This window comes from Ruditapes philippinarum, unplaced genomic scaffold (genome assembly GCF_026571515.1).
Source record: "Ruditapes philippinarum isolate M1 unplaced genomic scaffold, ASM2657151v2 ctg645_1_1_1_1, whole genome shotgun sequence".
Classification (NCBI taxonomy): domain Eukaryota; kingdom Metazoa; phylum Mollusca; class Bivalvia; order Venerida; family Veneridae; genus Ruditapes; species Ruditapes philippinarum.
The window spans coordinates 65,959-86,405 of record NW_026861731.1 but is presented as its reverse complement, the minus strand read 5'-3'; the positions used below and the strand labels follow the sequence as shown (position 1 = coordinate 86,405).

The 20,447-nt window shown below is 33.0% G+C and overlaps 1 protein-coding gene across 1 annotated transcript in view; it reads right to left on the bottom strand.

The window, feature by feature from the left end:
* LOC132716642 (rho GTPase-activating protein 5-like) overlaps nucleotides 1-20,447 on the bottom strand; it is a 95,123-nt gene that overhangs the window by 64,080 nt on the left and 10,596 nt on the right. Inside the window, exons 2-5 of the mRNA XM_060699964.1 lie at nucleotides 7,116-7,644; nucleotides 4,625-5,306; nucleotides 1,264-1,482; nucleotides 554-844 (exon numbers count right to left, since the gene is read on the bottom strand). Coding sequence (XP_060555947.1) covers nucleotides 554-844; nucleotides 1,264-1,482; nucleotides 4,625-5,306; nucleotides 7,116-7,518 — 1,595 coding nt within the window. The 5' untranslated portion in view covers nucleotides 7,519-7,644. The remainder of the gene's footprint in view (nucleotides 1-553; nucleotides 845-1,263; nucleotides 1,483-4,624; nucleotides 5,307-7,115; nucleotides 7,645-20,447) is intronic.

The window sequence follows — 20,447 nt, the reverse complement described above, 5'->3', positions numbered from 1 at the left end:
GATAACAACTATTTAGCAAACTTAGACCATCAGTATTCCTTACAAGTTTGGTAAGCAGTTTGATGGCAAGATTTTTATGTACAGTAGTTCCTGGTTATATAAAAAATTGTTTTCTCTCAAAAAAATTATTGAAACTTAGTATATCAGCCCCGCACATGCATTCTAATTAAAAGCCCTGCAGACATTGGAAAAAGGACATAATTATGGCACCATTCCAGCTCCACTGAAGTAGGTGACCCTCCAAGCTATATTAAAGGTAAAAAGGAACACCCACGTAGAACTATCAACATTTAGTGAGATCACTGGTTAGCTTCCTCACATTCAAGAATTTGCGGGATTCGAACCCACAGTGGCTTCAGATGGGATTCGAACCCACAGTGGCGTCAGCAGGCAAATGATTTGATATCAGCAAAAAGAAGTTAGTGTTAAAATACTGCATTCAGAAGTGTCAACATACAACAATGGAAGGTGTAAACATGCTGCACAGAAAGTTGTTTAAAATTCCTTTCAAAATTCATTTAATTGTACAACTTATAGGAATTTTCACGCTTACCTTTGGTCATCATTCAAAGAATTATAAATAACATTGAGATCATCTTCAGTTAGATTTTGGTTCAAATTGAGATTTCGGAAAACACTGGGTCGTTCCCATAAAAGTTCTTGAAACTCTATACGCAGTCTATTTTTCAGCTGTCGTTGAAATTCCTCGTACACCTGTTGCCGTTCATGTTCATGTAAACCGGTGTAACTCTCTTTCCCAAGAAATAATGTATAATGGTCACTTAATAATCCACCAGGCTTATCGATATTCTTTTCTAATAATGCCCAAAATTCATTCTTTAATCTGAAAATCACAAAAATCATTTATCAACTTTAGGTATAGATTTTTTTTTAATGCATCGGGAACAATCTTAAAAGATGTATTATTTCACATTTAGCATGAAATGGAATTACTCTATTAAAGTGAGGAAAAATAAAAATAAAAGGAAAACAGAAAAAAGTAAATATCAATATTTCTTAAGCCATAATTTACGCATCTTTTAACCTGACAACCTAATAAAGTCACAAAAAGTTGTTTTTTTTATCTGTTTTGATTGAGTTTCACGTCACACCGACACAGTATAGGTTATATGGTGACGTTACAGCTTAACTGGTGAAGGAAGACCTCAGATGCCCTTATGGCATGAAAGGGGGCACCTGAGTAGAACCACCGACGTTCCATAAGCTACATGTAACTGGTCACAAAAAAAAGTAAAATCTTACTCTTCTTTCCTGCGAGCTGCCTGCAGAGCATTTACATGATTCAGAAAACAGGTTTCTGCCTCCGCGGAAGAAAGTAGGTCTAAGGGAAGACGATTTTCCTGTACATCATCGACAAAATCTGTTGTCGTCCATTTCTCACCATCTTCGCACACCTTAACAAAGAATGAGTCAAAGTCATCGTCCCGCATCATCTGACTCTGACATGCTGTCCAGCTTTTCCTGAAAATATTCACATTCAAAAATAAATCGAAGTAAAATTCAAATTTCCTACTTATCAGGCAGGATTACACTAATAATATCTGTCATATTTTGCGGTTCAGATCGGAATATCCATCCCGAGGTGACCCCCCAGGGGGCGGTAACAAGGCTTGCCGAGTTACCGCCCATAGGTGGGTGACCGAGGGATGGATATTCCGATCCGAATCACAAACGTTTGTCAGATATTTTTTCTTGCATATTCTACCACATTCCATTATATATTAAATTCTTTATCTTTATTTTCAATGAAAATTTATATCATTACAACCTTAACTACTTTCTTACAACAGCGTATGAATTACAACTTCATTCATAACGGTAAAAGGACGTCATCCTAACCGCGCCATTGTACAGCACACGACTCATCTGGAACCCCCCATGCCAGATGAAATTTCTGGCATGAGTAAATTCACAGAAACACCAGTCTGATATGCAAGAATGCTTATTCTTAAATAATAATGTTATACTCAATTCTGATCTTAAAGGCCCATTATGCCCCAGAAATGCATTAATTTTTATTTTTCAAAAGCTTTCTGTTATAGTTTCTAGAAGGTTACTTACTGACCAATTACCAGAACCATCTTTTGCCTATGTTGCATTTTTGCAGACAGTACAGTTACATCTTACAGTGATTTAGTTACGTATTTTGTATATTTGTTTGCATTTTGCTACTTCCATGACAACCATCTAACATGTTCCTAAACCATTATCTAAGCGTTATAAAACTAATATTTACCCTTTTTAAAGATGGAAATAATTATTCACTTTTTTTGTTAAAAATAATCATATCGATAAACTAGACCATGATATATATATATCTAAATGTATGTTTCATTTTTTGTTTTAAATAAAACTGATGTACAGGAATGTTAAGGAATTTATGAAGTACAGTGTGTTAGAATTTTCTTAAATGACCTTACACCCTTCAAATGTTTGCAAGCATTAATTACAGGCTTAGGCCATCAGGGCTAGCTGTGGCCCATTTTTCCTTCGAGCCAATTTACCTTATTCCACACCATGGATGACTTTTTCTCGTTAATATAGAGGATCGTTATTTTTAGCCTATGCCCTATTTCTTGAGCCAATTAAAATTTTATATGAGCCAAAAGAGAATTGAACATTCTTGACAGACTATAATCATACTACTTGCTATTTAATTTTACGATTCTGATACTGAAAAAAAACCTTAAATTGATAATGGATAAATTCATCATAAATTTTTCCCTTAAAAAAAATCAGAACGGTTTGAACAAAACATACATTAAAACCTGTTACCAGCATCGAAATTTCAATTAACATTTAAAATATAACAAGAAATAGTACAGGGCTTGTTTTAAAGAAATTTTAATCCTGACTTTGCATTGTACTGTATTGATGCCATTGCATACATACCAAAATATCTGCTATCACTCATTTGATAGTTCTGCATTTACCTCCCTTTATTTTAGTCAAATAGTTCAACAGTAACTATAACACCATATTTATTGTGAGAAGTATAGATCTGCCTAAGTAAAAATCTTTAAGCTATTCAGGAAATGTTTGTCATACAAATATATTACATCAACAACTTCCTATACAAAGTAAAAACAATGACAATAGGCTAGAGTAAAAAAGAGGTTGGGTTTAAATCTGGTTAAAGCAGTATTTTTTTTTTCTTCTTCTTTTGGTAATTTTTCCTTTTGTTTCTATACATATACAGAAATTCTTTTTTTGTTTTGGACAAATCCTGACTCAACACCTTTTTTAGGCAATTTCCCAACTTTACGTATAGAGTGACCACATCTAGTAGCTATTAAGGTTACTGACTGTGAACCACTTGACCCTCTGACACTGCTGTGAGTTTGAATCCCCCAGGCCACACTTTAGATTATTTCATTTGATGAAGCAAAACACCCCAAACACACACAAATGAAGATGAACCATCCAAATTTAAATTACTTGTGAAATACCTTAGATTCCACAGTGCCCCTACTAGTATAATACGAGACCTGTATAGTTTTGGTGAAATTGGTTACATGAAACAATTAAATATTCCTTGTGGGATTTGAAACAACACTGGTGAGAAGGTTAAGTTGTTCAAGAAATAAATAATTGTTAATGGTGAGAATCTAATTGAAAATTGAATGAGGATGTCCTTAAAAAGTTAAAAACTAACAACAAAATAAGCGCGCCAAATTAAGTTATAAATCATGATAAACTTAAAACAAAGTCTGCAATCCAAAAATCTACATAAATTTTCAGCTGCATCTAGCACAGTCAAATTGATTTTTTTTATTGCTTGTTATAAATCAGCGTTTTTTTTCTCTACTTTGGGAATGGTGCTGGTACCAGACTGATTGGGAAAAAAATGCGTTATTTTGACTAAAATTGGGAATTTTTTAATGCATTTTTTCAGCTACAAATGAGATTAGACATCATGAATAAAGATAGCTAACAGCTTCTACTGTCAAAATAGAACTATTGAGTGGTGATTTATATGAATATGTTGGATTTAAATGATTTTAGAAAAATCACTTGGCCTTGTGGGCATTTTGAACAGCCATTTTGGGAATTTAACATTGGAAATTGGGAATTTTAATGTCTATTTTCTATTGGGAATGGTACCGTTTTAGGGTAGTAGTTATATAAAGAAAAAAAACACTGTAAATCAAAATTAAACTGCAAAATCATTATTATTCATGGGGCACTTATTTTCGTGGATAGGTCAATCTACACATGTAAGATCTGACAAATTTTGATTTTGTCTGTTGTAAGATTATTTTGCATCACATTATTTACATTTTACCATTGGAAAAATAACCAGTCCACGAATTCAAGAATCAACGAAAATGTTTTTTTTTATGACAAAACCACAAAATGTCATGCCGGAGAAATTAAATGAATTCACTGTACTATTATTATATTGAAATTAATAGACAATGTTATAGATACTGCTATTATGTTGAAATTTATGTCATAAATACTGATATCACATGTATATTGACATATTGACATAACCTGATTCAAATGCTACTTTATTGTTTGATATATATTTTGGGCCGGAGGCCTTTGATTATGAAATAGAAGAGTTGAGTTGAGTTGTACACTAAAAAAGAAAACATACCTATCTCCGATGGTTTCTAAATCGGGCAGAAAGTGGGCTAGAACATCAGGAAGGCGTTTCAGGAACAAGTTCTGTTTTTGCTTTATCAGTTCCTCTCGTAAATGCCGAGTATGCTGTCTGACTAGGCCCCGCGCTTTGTCCGTCCCGAATAAATCCACATAATGAAGGTAATCCGATTCCTTTTCTAACTTTTTTCTTGCACTAGCCCAATTAATTTTGGAATCAGTTATTTTCACACGTAAAAGATTTCTAAAAGCCTCCTTGGCCACTTCCATTACTTCTTTGCGCGCTTTTGAAGCCTCGCTAAATGGAATAACTTTAGTCCGTGCCTTTGACTTATCCATCATCATGTGACCTAATAACAAAAATGCCGCCTCTACGTTCACATTATCATGAGCAGACGTCTCAACCAAAGGAATGCTACTTTTGTATTCTTTTCTAGTTAATAATTTTTCAACTTCCTTAGCATATTCCACGTCGATCGAGTCTGTTTTTGTTGTTACAACGACAATAGGCTTTTTTGTTTTCATGGCATTATTTAAAAGGACGACGCAGAATTCGACCTGTTTCTCAAGACTCCTTTCCGCTACTTTGCTAACATCAAAACAGCAGACGATACCATCAATGTTCATTTTCCCATCAGGCATTAGCTTCTGTTCATATGCACTGTCTGTTTCCATGCCTACATAAAACAACAAAAATATTTAACCTGTATCATATTAAAACAAAGGTATTGAATGGAAATTAGTGACAATCCATGGCACTGTAAAATGCACTTTCATTTAAAAATCAGTATTTTTTTAAAGGAACTCCACTGAGGTTCACAAGCCTAAAAATATAAAATTAGAATTTCTAAAATAGCTTAGCTGGGGCAATAACCACTAAAAACAGAAAAATATGCGAATAATAGTAAAGAAATATACTTAAAAATAGATTGGAAAATGTATCTTTGTGCTATTTTTAGCCTGATTTTCTTTTCAATTTTGGGTCATTTTTCACAATCAGAATAAATCATTCTGGAAAAACAGAGTAAATGAATGATCTGAAATTTTGCACACAAGTTATTGGTCTAGACCTACATCTGATGGAATATTAATCTTGAAAAATTATTTTCAGTTCCGTCATACCAAAAAACCTTAGTGGTGTCCCTTTAAAAATTAAGTATTTTGTTGACAGGTGAATAGTGAATAAATTGGGTCTTGATTGCCAGCCAGGAGGCGATTCCATCCTTTCCACCACTCAGACCTGACGATTCACAAATAAACCAAAAACCACGTATCTATATCAATAGAAATAACATTCTTCAAAAAAAATGTTTTAATCAAAACATAAAAGAGCATGTCCAATATGACTTTTACATAGTTCCTTGAACAACAGTTTAAAGTGTAATTTTACCTTCCAACTTTCGCACTGGAAATTAATGTTATTACACAAATTATTAAAAAGTTATCTAACCTTAAAAATGCCTGTGTATTTCACAATAAATAATAAATTTGGTTTATAATCATTTATGATCCACGCAGTGGTATTTACATATAACCACTATGCCTTAATTCTGCATAATTATGTTCAATTGAGGTCAGGGTATTACATGTGAAATGTAATCAAGACCAAGTTAACAGGAAACTAAATTTCTTTTTTGAAAGGGTTTGTTTATTTATTGAAGTATAATAATAGATTTTTAATAATTAAGGTAGCGATCATAGTACTAATACTAACAAATACCAGATTGTATCATACTGTCAAGGTCTGAATCCCAAAATAACCGAAGTAAACATAACAGCCCTAATAATTATCACATCAACACAGTGTTACAGTAAAGGTCCTGTCGTTCCATCAATACTGATAGAGGACCCTCTAAAATGCTTCACCATTTGTCTGCTATCAGCAACTGACTCTACACATGCAATCAGTGCAGATTATATATCAGCCCGCACATCCATGCCCACTGACCCTGTTTTAAATTGGTTGCTATTCAGACAATATTTATTTTAAAAATTTCCCTGAAAGATGATGAATGGCTTTGTCGAGAATTAAAGTTGGACAAGTCCCTTTAAGTTAATCAGTGCTGAAAGGGTTAATTCTGAAAAAGTCTTGCATCCAAGTAAAATCATCAACGTTTCGCCAACAGATTGTCATCACATAATGTATTTCACTCACAATTTCTTTTGCATATTTCCTTAACCCATTGACTGATGTTGTTATACTACCTTTTGCAAACTATCTGGACAGATTCTTATCACATGATGTATTTCACTCACAATCTCTTCCGAATTTTTCCCTTTACCCATTAAGTGATGTTGTTATATAAGTATACTGATATACATGTATATATTTCATTAAATTTAACATTTTTGCATAATAATTATGCCTCTTCTTAAAGTAAATCAAGGATGAACAAAATAAAAATATCAAATCAAATAGCAGATACTTGATAGTTATCATAGAATAGAATCTGAGAATGTATAACTATGTATCAAAAATATGTTACCAAGCTGGTCTTTGCATATGTACATCAGTTTCTCCGCTGATTGCACTTTCGTCTGTACACAGCGCTTAGTATAGGGATCTGTACGCCCAGTTTTAAACGGTGTAAACGACACATCGTCTATAAATTCCGTCTGCTCAATCACATGGAATGTGAAATTATTCCCCTCGTCTGTTTTCGTAACTTCGCCCCAGTACAGGAAATGATCATTGTTAATCACTCTCCCGCCAAAGTCCGACTGACTCAACACGGAGATATGTTCCATATAGTACTTATCTGCCTCTGGATGGATGAATCTATTGCACAAACATGATTTCCCGACCCCGTATGCACCTTTCTCTTTCTCCGTTCCCGATAACCCAATAACGCTGACATTAAAAGTTCTTCCGTCCGGTTTTTTGGCCATCTTTGACTAGTTTTGAGTTATAATCTAGTTGTGAGTTATATATTTTGAAGAGTTAAACGTAACATGCCGCCGATGTTGTTCTAGTCACTTGAAGAAGCGTTTACATTTCACTAAATCAACCCATCTCTGAAAACAAACAAATGAAAATTAACTTTTAGACATAAAAACTTGAAAAAGCAGTAACAATTCATTAAATCAACAAAACCTGGAAAAAAACAAACCCACAAAAACAAGATTGGTTGTTCTATAAAGGGACAGATTGAAAAGAAATACTGATTTCATTTGACTACAGAGCTTTTAAAAAATATTTTTACAGTTATTTTTGTATCTGTAGACCAGCAATGATAATTAGGAGAATACTGACCAGTGTCAGAGTACAACATTCAGATATATTTATAAGACAAGACATTGTTTTAAAATACGGCCATTTAAGGAAAACCAGCAGCCTATTTTTTCATGGTTAAATATATCTTTACTAAGTTTAAACTGTTGTAATATCTGAAACAATCCATATTTCTTCCTTAAAGTAATTCTACCTGTGCATTTTCATTACGAGTTGTATTAAATGTAAAAAAATATGAAGATTTTACATCACATTTAAATTTATACAACTATTATTAAGTTTAAAACATGAATTAGAGTATTACACAGTGTCACAATGATAGCAAATATAATTATAAATAAATTGTATCATGGTTTACCAACTACCTTTATGATGTATGTATGCGAGCGGGCTCGGCATGTTTATATAACACTTTACTACAAAGATACCAAAAAAAAAACCACACCGCTGCTATAACATAACATGGTTGAACCTTCAGTCAATGGAGTTTTTTTTGTTTTTTTTTTTCAAATAAAGTTTTATATCACCAGCATATGTTATATATATATACTATCTTTAAGAAAGATTAAGACCTTATTGCTACAAAATTGTGATAGAATGTCCATTTCTTCTACAGAGAGCATAAAATATTTGGTTAGAATAAAAATAATCCAAATAAAATTATGCTATTTTGAAAGCCTTAAGTGCTCGCACCACCCTTTCCACACTAAATATCTAAAATAGATTTGTCCATCTTTGAATCTGCATAAAACCATTCACCATTTTTAGGGGAAATTTTAAAATATTCACTGACTGAATTGTAAACAGTGGAGACTATGACCAGACGTCACAGATGAACCGAGCTAGTCTTGCTTTACATGCATAGTGGGTGCTTGGGTATAATCAGTCTCCAGTAACAGGGCTTTCATTAAGTTTCAAAATTCATGACTAACTTAACATGATGTTCTTGATTACATTTATGCTGTCATGTGTACATAATGTATTTATTAAAATGGAATTTGAAAACCACATAATAGTATGTCTATATGTAATAAAATGAAATATCATAAATATGTGTTTGTAATCATAATGATATATAACTGCTAGCATATCGTAGCAAAGATAGTCATGTCTCCCTTGCAGAATTATTGGCTCCAACTTTGGAGCCATTGGCTCCAACTTTTCTGATTGGCGAATTTGGTGGCGCAAACTAATTTTGACCCAGAGGGAACCCTGAATTTGGAAGTCAGAAACTGCAAAATCTCTGATACTGGAAGTCACATCATATTGGTAAAGAAGGAAAAGTAATAGATTTGGGAAGTCACAAGCCAAAATCAAGGAGTATAAATGACTCCCAAACTTCCATTAACGGAAACCCTGCCTGTAGCAGGCCGAGAGTTACATATTAAAGAAACAGAAAATAAAGTTTCCTTTTAAAAGGAAAGGCTTGCACAGTTGTGCCTTCATCCCAACCCTTTAAAATTGTTCTTTTTTGGGGGGTTTCAATTTATTATCACATTTTTTTTTGAATTTATATCATAAAGGGTTTATTTAGTTTTTTTTTTTTTTTGGAAAACCGAATATTTTTTTTGTCAAAACGATTTAGATCTATTCTCTATTGTATAAAACTAATAAAGAAAATGATCAATCGTAAAAATATTAATGTGATACTGAAGTAAAACAAGTGTGCACATCTCATTTCCCCTTTTTCGCAGCGAAATCATTCCTTTGCTTTATAGACCAGTAAATGCACTAAAATACTTCGTAAAGTGGTACCAATTAATAAGCATGTATCAACTATGATACATAGCACGTGGCAAGGTTAATGATATGCATGGGCTATTTTTAGATTACCTCACCAAGAAGTTGAATTGCGTTCAGTAGATCTAAATATAACTCAATCATGCGTGATTTGGTAAGCAGGACCACCCTTTGAAGACGGAGTAATACTACAGTCACCATTCTCTATTGTATAAAACTAATACAGACAAAAAAACAATTATAAAAGAAACTAACTTTTGCGTCTTGAAAAACAAATGAAACGGAACAATTTCGTTTATAATTTATTACGGATCAAGTAAAAATAGAAATCTTATTTATATACACAAACTGGGATTTCCGAAGTAACTAAAATAGCTTAGATTTCCCAGTATGACGGAATCGCCCGAATTGTCACGATTGCAATCGGAACTACATCGGCTATTATCATTAATCCAAAGACTGACGGAAAAAGCCTAAAAGTTGCGATTGGCACGATTGCAGCTGGTTTCCCGTTCAATCATGCACCAACAGATGTAAGCAGGAAACCACCTAACCGGAACAAATTTTCCAGATGAAATGGCTTGCAGCCGTGGCTGCAAGCCAAAAAGCCCCACTATATATGGTTGAATCATTACCAGTGTGCTAGCATCATTATTCAAGAGCTAACACCACTAAATTACGCACATTTAGTCACCAATGTCACAAGTTAACCATGTGCCAACTTACACATCCATACAATCTGATTGGACTCAATAATGATCACTGCTCAATTAACTATTAAATGAAACCGCTCCGTGGTCGGGGGTTAGAGTCGATGACTTCTAATCCAGTTACCTCTCTGGTGTGGGTTCAATTCCCAGAAGATGCTTTGGTTGTTTAGCGCGGATGAAGGTAGTCTACTACTGGTCCAGTACTGGTGTAACTCTCCAGGAACTATGGTTAGGAAACTACCCGCCTATATTACTGAAATACTGTTGGGAAAAGGCGTTAAATGAAACAAACAAACAAAACTATAAAATTAACTGCTCCACAAGTCTGTTATACACATTCAGCAAGGAAAGGGTTAAAACAACAACATCAACATTACATATGAAGGGGTATCTTAGTGTACATGTACAAATCTGCACTAAACAGACTATCATAAACCTATCCTCACAAGTTTTATTATAAAACATTAATGTGTCAAGCGTAACAAATTGCATGTACAATAAACACATAAACTACTATCTAAACCCATTCAATGCAGAAAAAAGAAAAATCCAGTTTAAAAAAACGTTGTCACAATATTTTGGAAAAATTGTCCGTTAGATTTCATATTATATTGAAACAAACATACCAATATGAATGGATTACACAGTATACAATGTCAAGTTCTTTTGCGGCGTCCTTCAAACAGTATGATGTCAGTTCTATTTTTAGACATGTATGATTTAAAGCCGATCCCCACTTAAACATATAAAGACATAAAGATTTCTGCTTTAAGATTAACATTTACTACTGTTTATTAAATCCAATAAGATTCGGTTTTAAAAAACAAACTTTCATTATGTATTTTAACCTTTTATAACATCAGTTCATTTAGTTCCATTTATAGACAGTATCCCCCAATGTTAAATGCTCTTTTTACTATAAATAGATTCTTACTTCCTTGACATAGCCCACCTATCATCTCACTTTTATTTTTAACCTCATCTTATGTACATATAAGGTATCCAATTCATCAAAAAGCATTCATAACATGTACAAATTCAGCCAATGCACTCAAAAAGCCTTATTAATTTCTTCTTTTTTCCGGAAAACAGCAAGGTTAATAGGATTATTGTTCATCCTACACCACACTGCCTACCAATTTGAATTTTCATATATTATTTGACATTTAAATGTAAAATATCAAAAATTTTCAAAATTTTTTTTTTGTTAATTATTGTTTTGTTTTGTTTTCTGTTTTAAATCACACAGACAATGGTCAAACGGTCACATTGAAGCTTTATTGCACGGCCCCTCCGTGTATTATTTCAGGTACAAATGGTCGGTCACCTGTGTAGGATTTGAACACACTGTAGCCAGAGCAAGTGATACAAAGTCAGTGAAATTAAACACTCTACAATAGTGATTTCTTTTACAGTGTTAATGGCTAAATATTTTCAGTTCTGTACCCATTAAAGTGTTCCAGAAGTGACCGGTATCAAGTTCCTTTGACACAGTGGCAGAAGTACGATACTTCCATCTATCAAATTACTATTGAAAACAAAAATTTTGCTTAGACCATAACTTATTAACCACTGAGGTCCAAAAGCATAAAAAAGTAAACACTTTAAAATTCTTTCATAGATCAACTGGGGGACTTAAAGCAGGCAGATATGGAAATGATAATACTGAAATCTACTCTGAATTTAAATAGAAAATTGACTTTCATCAAATGGAACAAAAATCTTGAAAAAAAAAGGTTTCCAGTCCCTTCATGTCCAAAAAATACCTCGGTGAAGTCCTTTTTATGTATGAATCATCCCAGATTGGTAACCGATTACACATCTTTGTACAAATACAACCAAATTTAAAAACAAAAAAATCATTTTCTTTTTCTTTAAATATTAAATTTTAAAATATAAAATAAACATACTATGCCTTTCCATTCCTTAATCCACAGATTCAATATTTACTCCGAAAATATCAATAATTACAAAATAAATTAACTTTATCAATGGTTATTTTCAATTTCACTTTCAGCTATTCTAGCATAAAAATCTTGCTCACTGATAACATTTACTTTGATATAAACGACTTGAAATAACAATTGATATATTAAGTTAACAAAATAAACATTTTCGTTTTTTTTTGGTATCAAAATGGTACCCATTTATTGATATATGTTAAAAAATTTTTTTTTGCAAAGCACTCCTTTTGGAGAAGTCATTGAACATTTTAAAATCTGTTCACGGGTTATATATTGTGGTAAACTATAAGTTAACTTTGATTCATTTTCAGTTTAAGGTTCGTGTACCTGATGTTTAATTGAATGAAGTGCAAAGCTGATGTATACTTTACAAATACAAACGTCCCATCCCGTAGCAACCAGCTGTTTTATTATGATAAATATTCTTTTTTGATAAGTTAATAAAGTGCAGATTTTTTAATAAATAAATTTAATATCAATAATACTCAAACCTTTTGTGACTCACTTAACCCATCACCCCCACCCCCCAATGTACATGTAGGTTCAAATCCCATCATGGACTTTGGACTATTTCATATCAATAAACTATCCAGCAAGCTTATGGAAGGTTGTGGTGGTTTTACACAGGTGCCAGCTTGTGCATGAAATAATACAAGGTCACACCAGTACTTCCTTCAAAAGCTGGAAAGTTGCAATATGACCTTTACAGAGTTAGTGCAGTTATATTTCCTTAAAGGGACTGCACTGAGGTATAAAAGCTTGTAAACATAAAGATTGAATTTCTTACATAAATAATCTGGGGCACTTAAAACAGACAGATATGCAAACATAGTTAAGGAATATACTTAGAAATAAATTGAAAGTGGTATTTTTGTGCTTTTCTTAGTACGATTTGGATGAAAAGCATCGCAACGCTTTTCAGTTTACAATTTGAATATTTTTAATAGAGAAAAGGAGTGCGCGATTGATGTGAAATTTTACACAAAGGTTAATGGTCTAAAACTACATCAAATGGAACAATTTATCTCAAAAAATTATTTTCAGTCCCGTCATGTCAAAAAACCTCAGTGAAGTCCCTTTAAAACTCAACAAGACAAACAAACACACATCATATTAGGTCCACTTTTATTTAATGGGGTTTTATCCTTCCTCAAACATGTAAGGTAAAAAATTCCCTCATTTACTTCTATTCATTTTTCTTTACGAAAAATAACCTCCCTACAAGGACCACCTAAATTAAACAATATATATTCTCTTAGTTGACTGGCCAGTACAAGACAGGTTAGCCTGTATCAAAACAATAAGACAAGTCCTTCATTCACAAATGAAATATGTGTTTGTATCATAATTAATTTGCCGTCCTTCAGAACACTACAGTAAAGCTATTTCATTAAGGAATGATAATACAGCATGTAAATCTTATTTTAACTACCTACTTCATACCAAACATTCTATGCATCCTGTTTTAATCAGCTATTCAATACACAGTCCTTCCATTAATGTAACATTATCAGTGGTGTTTTTTTTTTACTAAATCAATTGGGAAGAGGCCTTAGCCTCTTATTTTGGGAAAAATTATCGCTAAAATTGCGAATTTGGGAAGTTTCAAGTAAAAAGCTGGTGTAAGTTCAAATTTTTAGGAAAACTGCATAATTTTTAAAGAAAATTTTCATTGGGAAGAGGCCTTTTTACATAAGGTGAAAAATTACTGATTTATGCTTTGTAATGTACAATTATTTCAACCCTTAATGTAACATATTATGCCCATCAAAGTGTCAATTACTAGTGTACAGTACACAAGTCATAAAATGCAAAATAGCTTAAGTCTTTGCATAACTATTCATAATCTTATATCTTAATGCATAAGAATAATGTATAACTAACATAATCCGGGAACATTTCTATAAATAGCCTTCGGAATTTATCGGTAACCTCCAATTAATAAAAAGAGTGGAGTAATATTTCTACAATGTATTTTTTCCTCTCTTTTTTAACATATTAATCATAAATTATTTAGGAATGAAATTGAACATTACAATAGTCAACCTTTTGAAATATGAAGCTACTACAGTCAACTTGACAGCGGGAAAAAATATTTAAATGAGCATAATGTCACTTTAACCAATGAATTGATTATTTTTGCCTTGTTACTGTCCATTTATATAATATTTACATGTATTATATATCATAAAACATCATCATCATTAACACTTGCACACAGACAGTTAAAATTTCTTTATAATCTCTCTAGATATATAGAGGATATTTGTTTGTTTCAGTGTAAGATCGAAAAATATTTCACCGAGTGAACACCAGATGCAATATTTTCCACGAGTGGCGTAGCCACGAGTGAAAATATAATAGCTGGGGTTCACGAGTGAAATATTATTTGATCTCACATGTAAAACAAACAAATTTTCTGTTTATTTCATGATTTTTTAACGATTTTTACACCATTTTACTGGTTTTTGCCGCGTAACGTCATGCTCTTATCTTCATGACGTCATCAAATAATGACGTCACAATGTTGAAGCAAAATATAATTCCATGATTATTTTTAGATTTTAGATGTTTTTCAGCACAACGTTCGTAAATATTTACGAACTACATTTATCACGTACATTTTTTATTATGATTGACTACATTTCCGCTGAAAAAACATTCATTAATGATAAATATTTTATTTTTACGCCAAATATAGTTCGGCTACTGTGAAATTATATTTGGTAATCATTACTGTGAAATTATCAGAATATAATTAACCGTTATAATTCAGTAATCTACTGCAAAACATGCAATAAAGTTTCTTTACCTTTATTATAAGGAAAATCCATCAAATGTTTTTTTTCTGTACTTGTTTCTATTTCACAAGAAAATGTAAACTTTAGGGCTGCCTGCAAGTATTTTCTTTCTAATTAGTACATTGTAATAATTTTTTGCCTTGTGGAACTGTCCTTTTATATATATTTCCTTATTACAGCTTTTACAATGTTAAATATCCAACTCAGCATAATTGAGTCAATGTAAGCAATAAGAAAAGTGTGAATGCACTCCAAACCTATATGTACTTATTAAACATACTTTTACATAGGCATAAAACCCATAACAAGAGCATAGAACCCTAGAAATGGCAAGCAAGCCTTTATTCCATCAAGATGACCTTCAGATTTTCATATAAAAAAAACCATTATGCTCCTTTAAGTCTTTTTGTTTACAAATGTACTTCCGCTTAGAACAATTCCTAAATGCCAAAGGCAAGTGATTTGTTTAATCAAATTCAGTTCTATTATGTTGACAATATTTTCAGTGGGTTAGATTATAAGAATCTTACACCGGCTGCCGGTACAGACCGGAATATCCAGCTCGAGGGTAACTGTTTACAGCGGTAACGAGGCTCTGCCGAGTTTCCGCTAAACAGTTACCCGAGAGCTAGATATTCCCGTCTGTACCGACAGCTGGTGTTTGATTCTTTTTCTTGCATATTACATGTCAATTATTTTCGGAACAGAACTCATGAAAACTTATATTCTCATTACGCACTTTTTTCTTATAGTAGCGTATGAACATACAACTTCATTCATAACGGAAAAATGACGTCATCTTAAGAACGCGATTCATTCATAAAAGGCGTGCGTCGATGACGTCATTTAAAGCGCGCGACTTGTCTTACATGGGGGGTGTAAGACAGAATTTTCTAGCACCGGTGTAAACGGTAGATAACCCTGTCTGAGATGCAAGAAATATTTGTACCAAACCTCTGTATTACTGAATGGGTAAAATTTGAAGAATTTTCAAATTATGACATCCTATTTAATAATAAATATTACCAAATAAATGCAACATGTCCAGAGCACCATCAATAGTATTTACTTTTGTTTCCAAACTTTAAGAAAGAAGTTTGGAAATTATGACATTGACTTTTTTTATAATTACCAAATAACACAAACAAACAAACAAAACACCAAATAACATGTCTTTGCAGCATCATTTGTTTTCAGTTTTTATAGCATTAACAGATTTGACAACTTTTTATTCTTTTTTCTTACTTCTAAGCCTGTTAGTTTGGGTCCCCATAATTTTCATAGAAAACCTGTTTTGAGCCCAGTCAGACAACTCAAACTGAGGTTCATAATAACTTAAAGAAAACAAAGCAGTATTACACACCGTATTACCGGCGGCAGTGATGGCAGATATCTGAAAATTACCGATAGGTTATAAATTTGGTTTAATTTTATTACACAAATACGGCCCATTTCATCGCTATAAAACTATTGTCCATTGAATGGAGATGCTCTAAGGTAATTTTGGACTCGTTTTTTCCTGTTTTAAGACTATTTTGAGCAGGTTAAAAGTGACAGCTTCGGAAAAATTCGTGAAAATGTCTGTTTTCTGTTCAAAATATCTCAAGTTTTAAGTAAATGGCAGGATTTCCTGTTATCAATATAGACGTTCATCCATTTGGGTCACGCAAGCCAAATATCTACCCCTTGAGTCTTTTCTTGAAAGCTCAATCTTGTCCGGTCGAAGAAAAAGTGCTGCCGTCGATGACAGAAATACTATAAAAGTGGCTAACATTCTGACAGAAAATCAAGTTCAATCTTTTATCAATTCCTCTTTTCTTTGCGTCCTTTTAGTCGGAATTGAGACGTTAAACTATCATTTATAATATTTTCTCAAGATAAAAAGTTATAAATGCGGTATGTGCATCAAACTAGAACTGTGTCCAAAGGACAAGGATGCCCCCACTGACAACATTTATATGGTATATAGTGAAAAAATCAACAAAGGGCCATAATTCTGTTAAATTTGGTCGCAGCAAAAATTCCTTCCTTCACTACCATCTACACATTAAGGTTGTTCATCCCTGGAAGTTTAAGCAAAATGTGCCATCCGGTTTAAAAGGAGTTGCGTTCACAAAATTTCTATATACATGTAGTATATAGTGAAAAAATCAACAAAGGGCCATAATTTTGTTAAATTTGGTTGCAGCGAAAATTCCTTCCTTTACTACCATCTACACATTAAGGTTGTTCATCCCTGGAAGTTTAAGCAAAATCTGCCATCCGGTTTAAGAGGAGTTGCGTTCACAAAATTTCTATATAGTATATAGTGAAAAAATCAACAAGGGCCATAATTTTGTTAAAATTGGTCGCAGCAATAATTCCTTCCTTCATTACCATCTACACATTAAGGTTGTTCATCCCTGAAAGTTTAAGCAAAATCTGCCATCCGGTTAAAGAGGAGTTGCATTCACAAAATTTCTATATGGTATATAGTGAAAAAATCAACAAAGGGCCATAATTCTGTTAAATTTGGTCGCAGCAAAAATTCCTTCCTTCACTACCATCTACACATTAAGGTTGTTCATCCCTGAAAGTTTAAGCAAAATCTGCCATCCGGTTTAAGAGGAGTTGCGTTCACAAAATTTCTATATGGTATATAGTGAAAAAATCAACAAAGGGCCATAATTCTGTTAAATTTGGTCGCAGCAAAAATTCCTTCCTTCACTACCATCTACACATTAAGGTTGTTCATCCCTGGAAGTTTAAGCAAAATCTGCCATCCGGTTTAAGAGGAGTTGCGTTCACAAAATTTCTATATGGTATATAGTGAAAAATAAACAAAGGGCCATAATTCTGTTAAATTTGGTCGCAGCAAAAATTCCTTCCTTCACTACCATCTACACATTAAGGTTGTTCATCCCTGGAAGTTTAAACAAAATCTGCCATCCGGTTTAAGAGGAGTTGCGTTCACAAAATTTCTACTTAGTATATAGTGAAACAATCAACAAAGGGCCATAATTCTGTTAAATTTGGTCGCAACAAAAATTCCTTCCTTTACTACCATCTACACATTAAGGTTGTTCATCCCTGGAAGTTTAAGCAAAATCTGCCATCCGGTTTAAGAGAAGTTGCGTTCACAAGATTTCGGGACATACGGACAGACGGACGTCCGGCCGAAATGGAATAAGTGGCCATTTCTTTTTTTATTTTCCTTTGTTTAATAGAGGGCCAATGGCCCCTTACTCTATTGTTACGGAATGAACTCTATTGTTCTCTTTTGTTCTGTTTACAGTTAGATGGCCCCCTATCCCTATTCGGTAGTGCGGACAGACGTACGTACGGACGGTCAGACGGACGGACAAGTGCAACGCTATATGCACCCACTCCGTGGGGGCATAAAAAAAGCTTTTTAGCAACATGCAGTTACAATTTTGATTTCTACACATCATTTGTGCCAAGGGTTTTAAAATCTTTTCTGCAGATTTAAAGTTATATGTAGCTGCAGGCACAAAAAGTTGACTTTTTATATTTTACTTTTAAGTGTGACCTTGACCTTAAGAAAGTTACTTTTAAGTGTTATCTTGACCTTAAGACCTTGACCTGATTGGTTCGCTCTGCAAATCATCTTATTATGGTGATCATTTATGCCAGTGATTTAAAATCTTTTAAATTCAGTAATTTAAACATTACTGAGCATACATAAAATGTGGACTTTTATATATGACCTTTTAGTGTGACCTTGACCTTTGGGGTAAAGATTTAATTGTAGCGCTCTGCACATCATGTCATTATGGTGATCATCTGTGCAAAATAATTTTAAAAACTTATCAGGAGTTGAAAAGTTATTAAGCAGATATGAAAAATATTTCAGACGGATGGACAGACGGAAGCCATTCCTATGAATTATAATACCCTCCCCACTATATGCTTGAGGATTAATAACCATATAATTAAACACACTGCAAAACAAGTTATATTTTTGTGATGACCTAGAGAAAACGTGAAAAAGCAGTATATACATACAGACAAATAATACATGTATTTGGTACATCAAAAATATGTTTCTTATTGTAGTTTTTCGAGTGATTCAAACATTTTTGTAACAATATTGTGTTACAAGTTGGTTTAACAATGATATTTTAACAACCCTTGAGGGACTTAAACCATATAGATGTAGCCACTGAGATATTTGAAATTCATATCTTTATTTTACATACCACATTATACATCGGGGTCAAAAGTTATTTCATTGGATACTATAGTATGATTTTTACAGTGCTATATTTTTCTAACTTTTTTTTTCTAAAAAAAACAAACCAGAAAGGACTGTTGCATAATGTTGTGATTAAGTAATAGATAATAAATTATCCACAAAACAGAGTAAAAATGCCTCATACTGGAATAAACATTGGATTAATTTTAAAGTTTATTTATTTAAATAATCAACTTCAATATGGTATATAAATTATCAGTGTTTTTTTTCTTAATATAACTACTACCCTAAAACGGTACTGTTCCCAATAGAAAATAGACATTAAAATTCCCAATTTTCAATGTTTAAATTCCCAAAATGGCTGTTCAAAATGCCCACAACACCAAGTGATTTTTCTAAAATCATTTAAATCCAACACATTCATATAAATCACCACTCAATAGTTTTATCTGGACAGTAGAAGCTGTTAGCTATCTTTATCCATGATGACTAATCTTATTTGTAGCTGAAAAAATGCAATAAAAAAATTCCCAATTTTAGTCAAAATAACGCATTTTTTTCCCAATCAGTCTGGTACAGGCACCATTCCCAAAGTAGAGAAAAAAACCCTGATTATGTATATAAAAAATTTAAATACATGTATATTAGGCCAAATCGGGCAGAATAGCAACAAGGCAATGTGGGTGCAGCGATAAGCATACTGGACCTGCAATCAAAATTCCCATGGTTCAAATCCCGGCTGTGCCTGGCAGTTTTTTCATGTGACTTATTTTTTGTAAGTTGCGTATAGATAGATAAAGTGGTGGCGTGGTCGAATGGACTTGTCCAACTTCTATTTTTGGAACTACCCATTATCAATTTTGGGGATATCAAGATGAACATTTTAAGTTGGTCAGCAAACTAAGACTGCAGGAATTTGCAGACTGGCAAGACTCTATACTGGTGGCATAAAGGCTGATCACTTTCGGTTCCAGCATGTTAATTATTAAGGAATCAACCTATTTAGCCTACCTGACCCATTTACCATCCAGTGTATTATGAAAACAAACTCATTTAACTCTAGTAGGGCTCAAACCTAAGGTCACATCCTTGCTTGTGGCATTTAACCCTTTAGCCATACAGGTATCTCTGCTTCCATAGGGCTTATGATTATTACCTTTTTTTTCATGACATAAC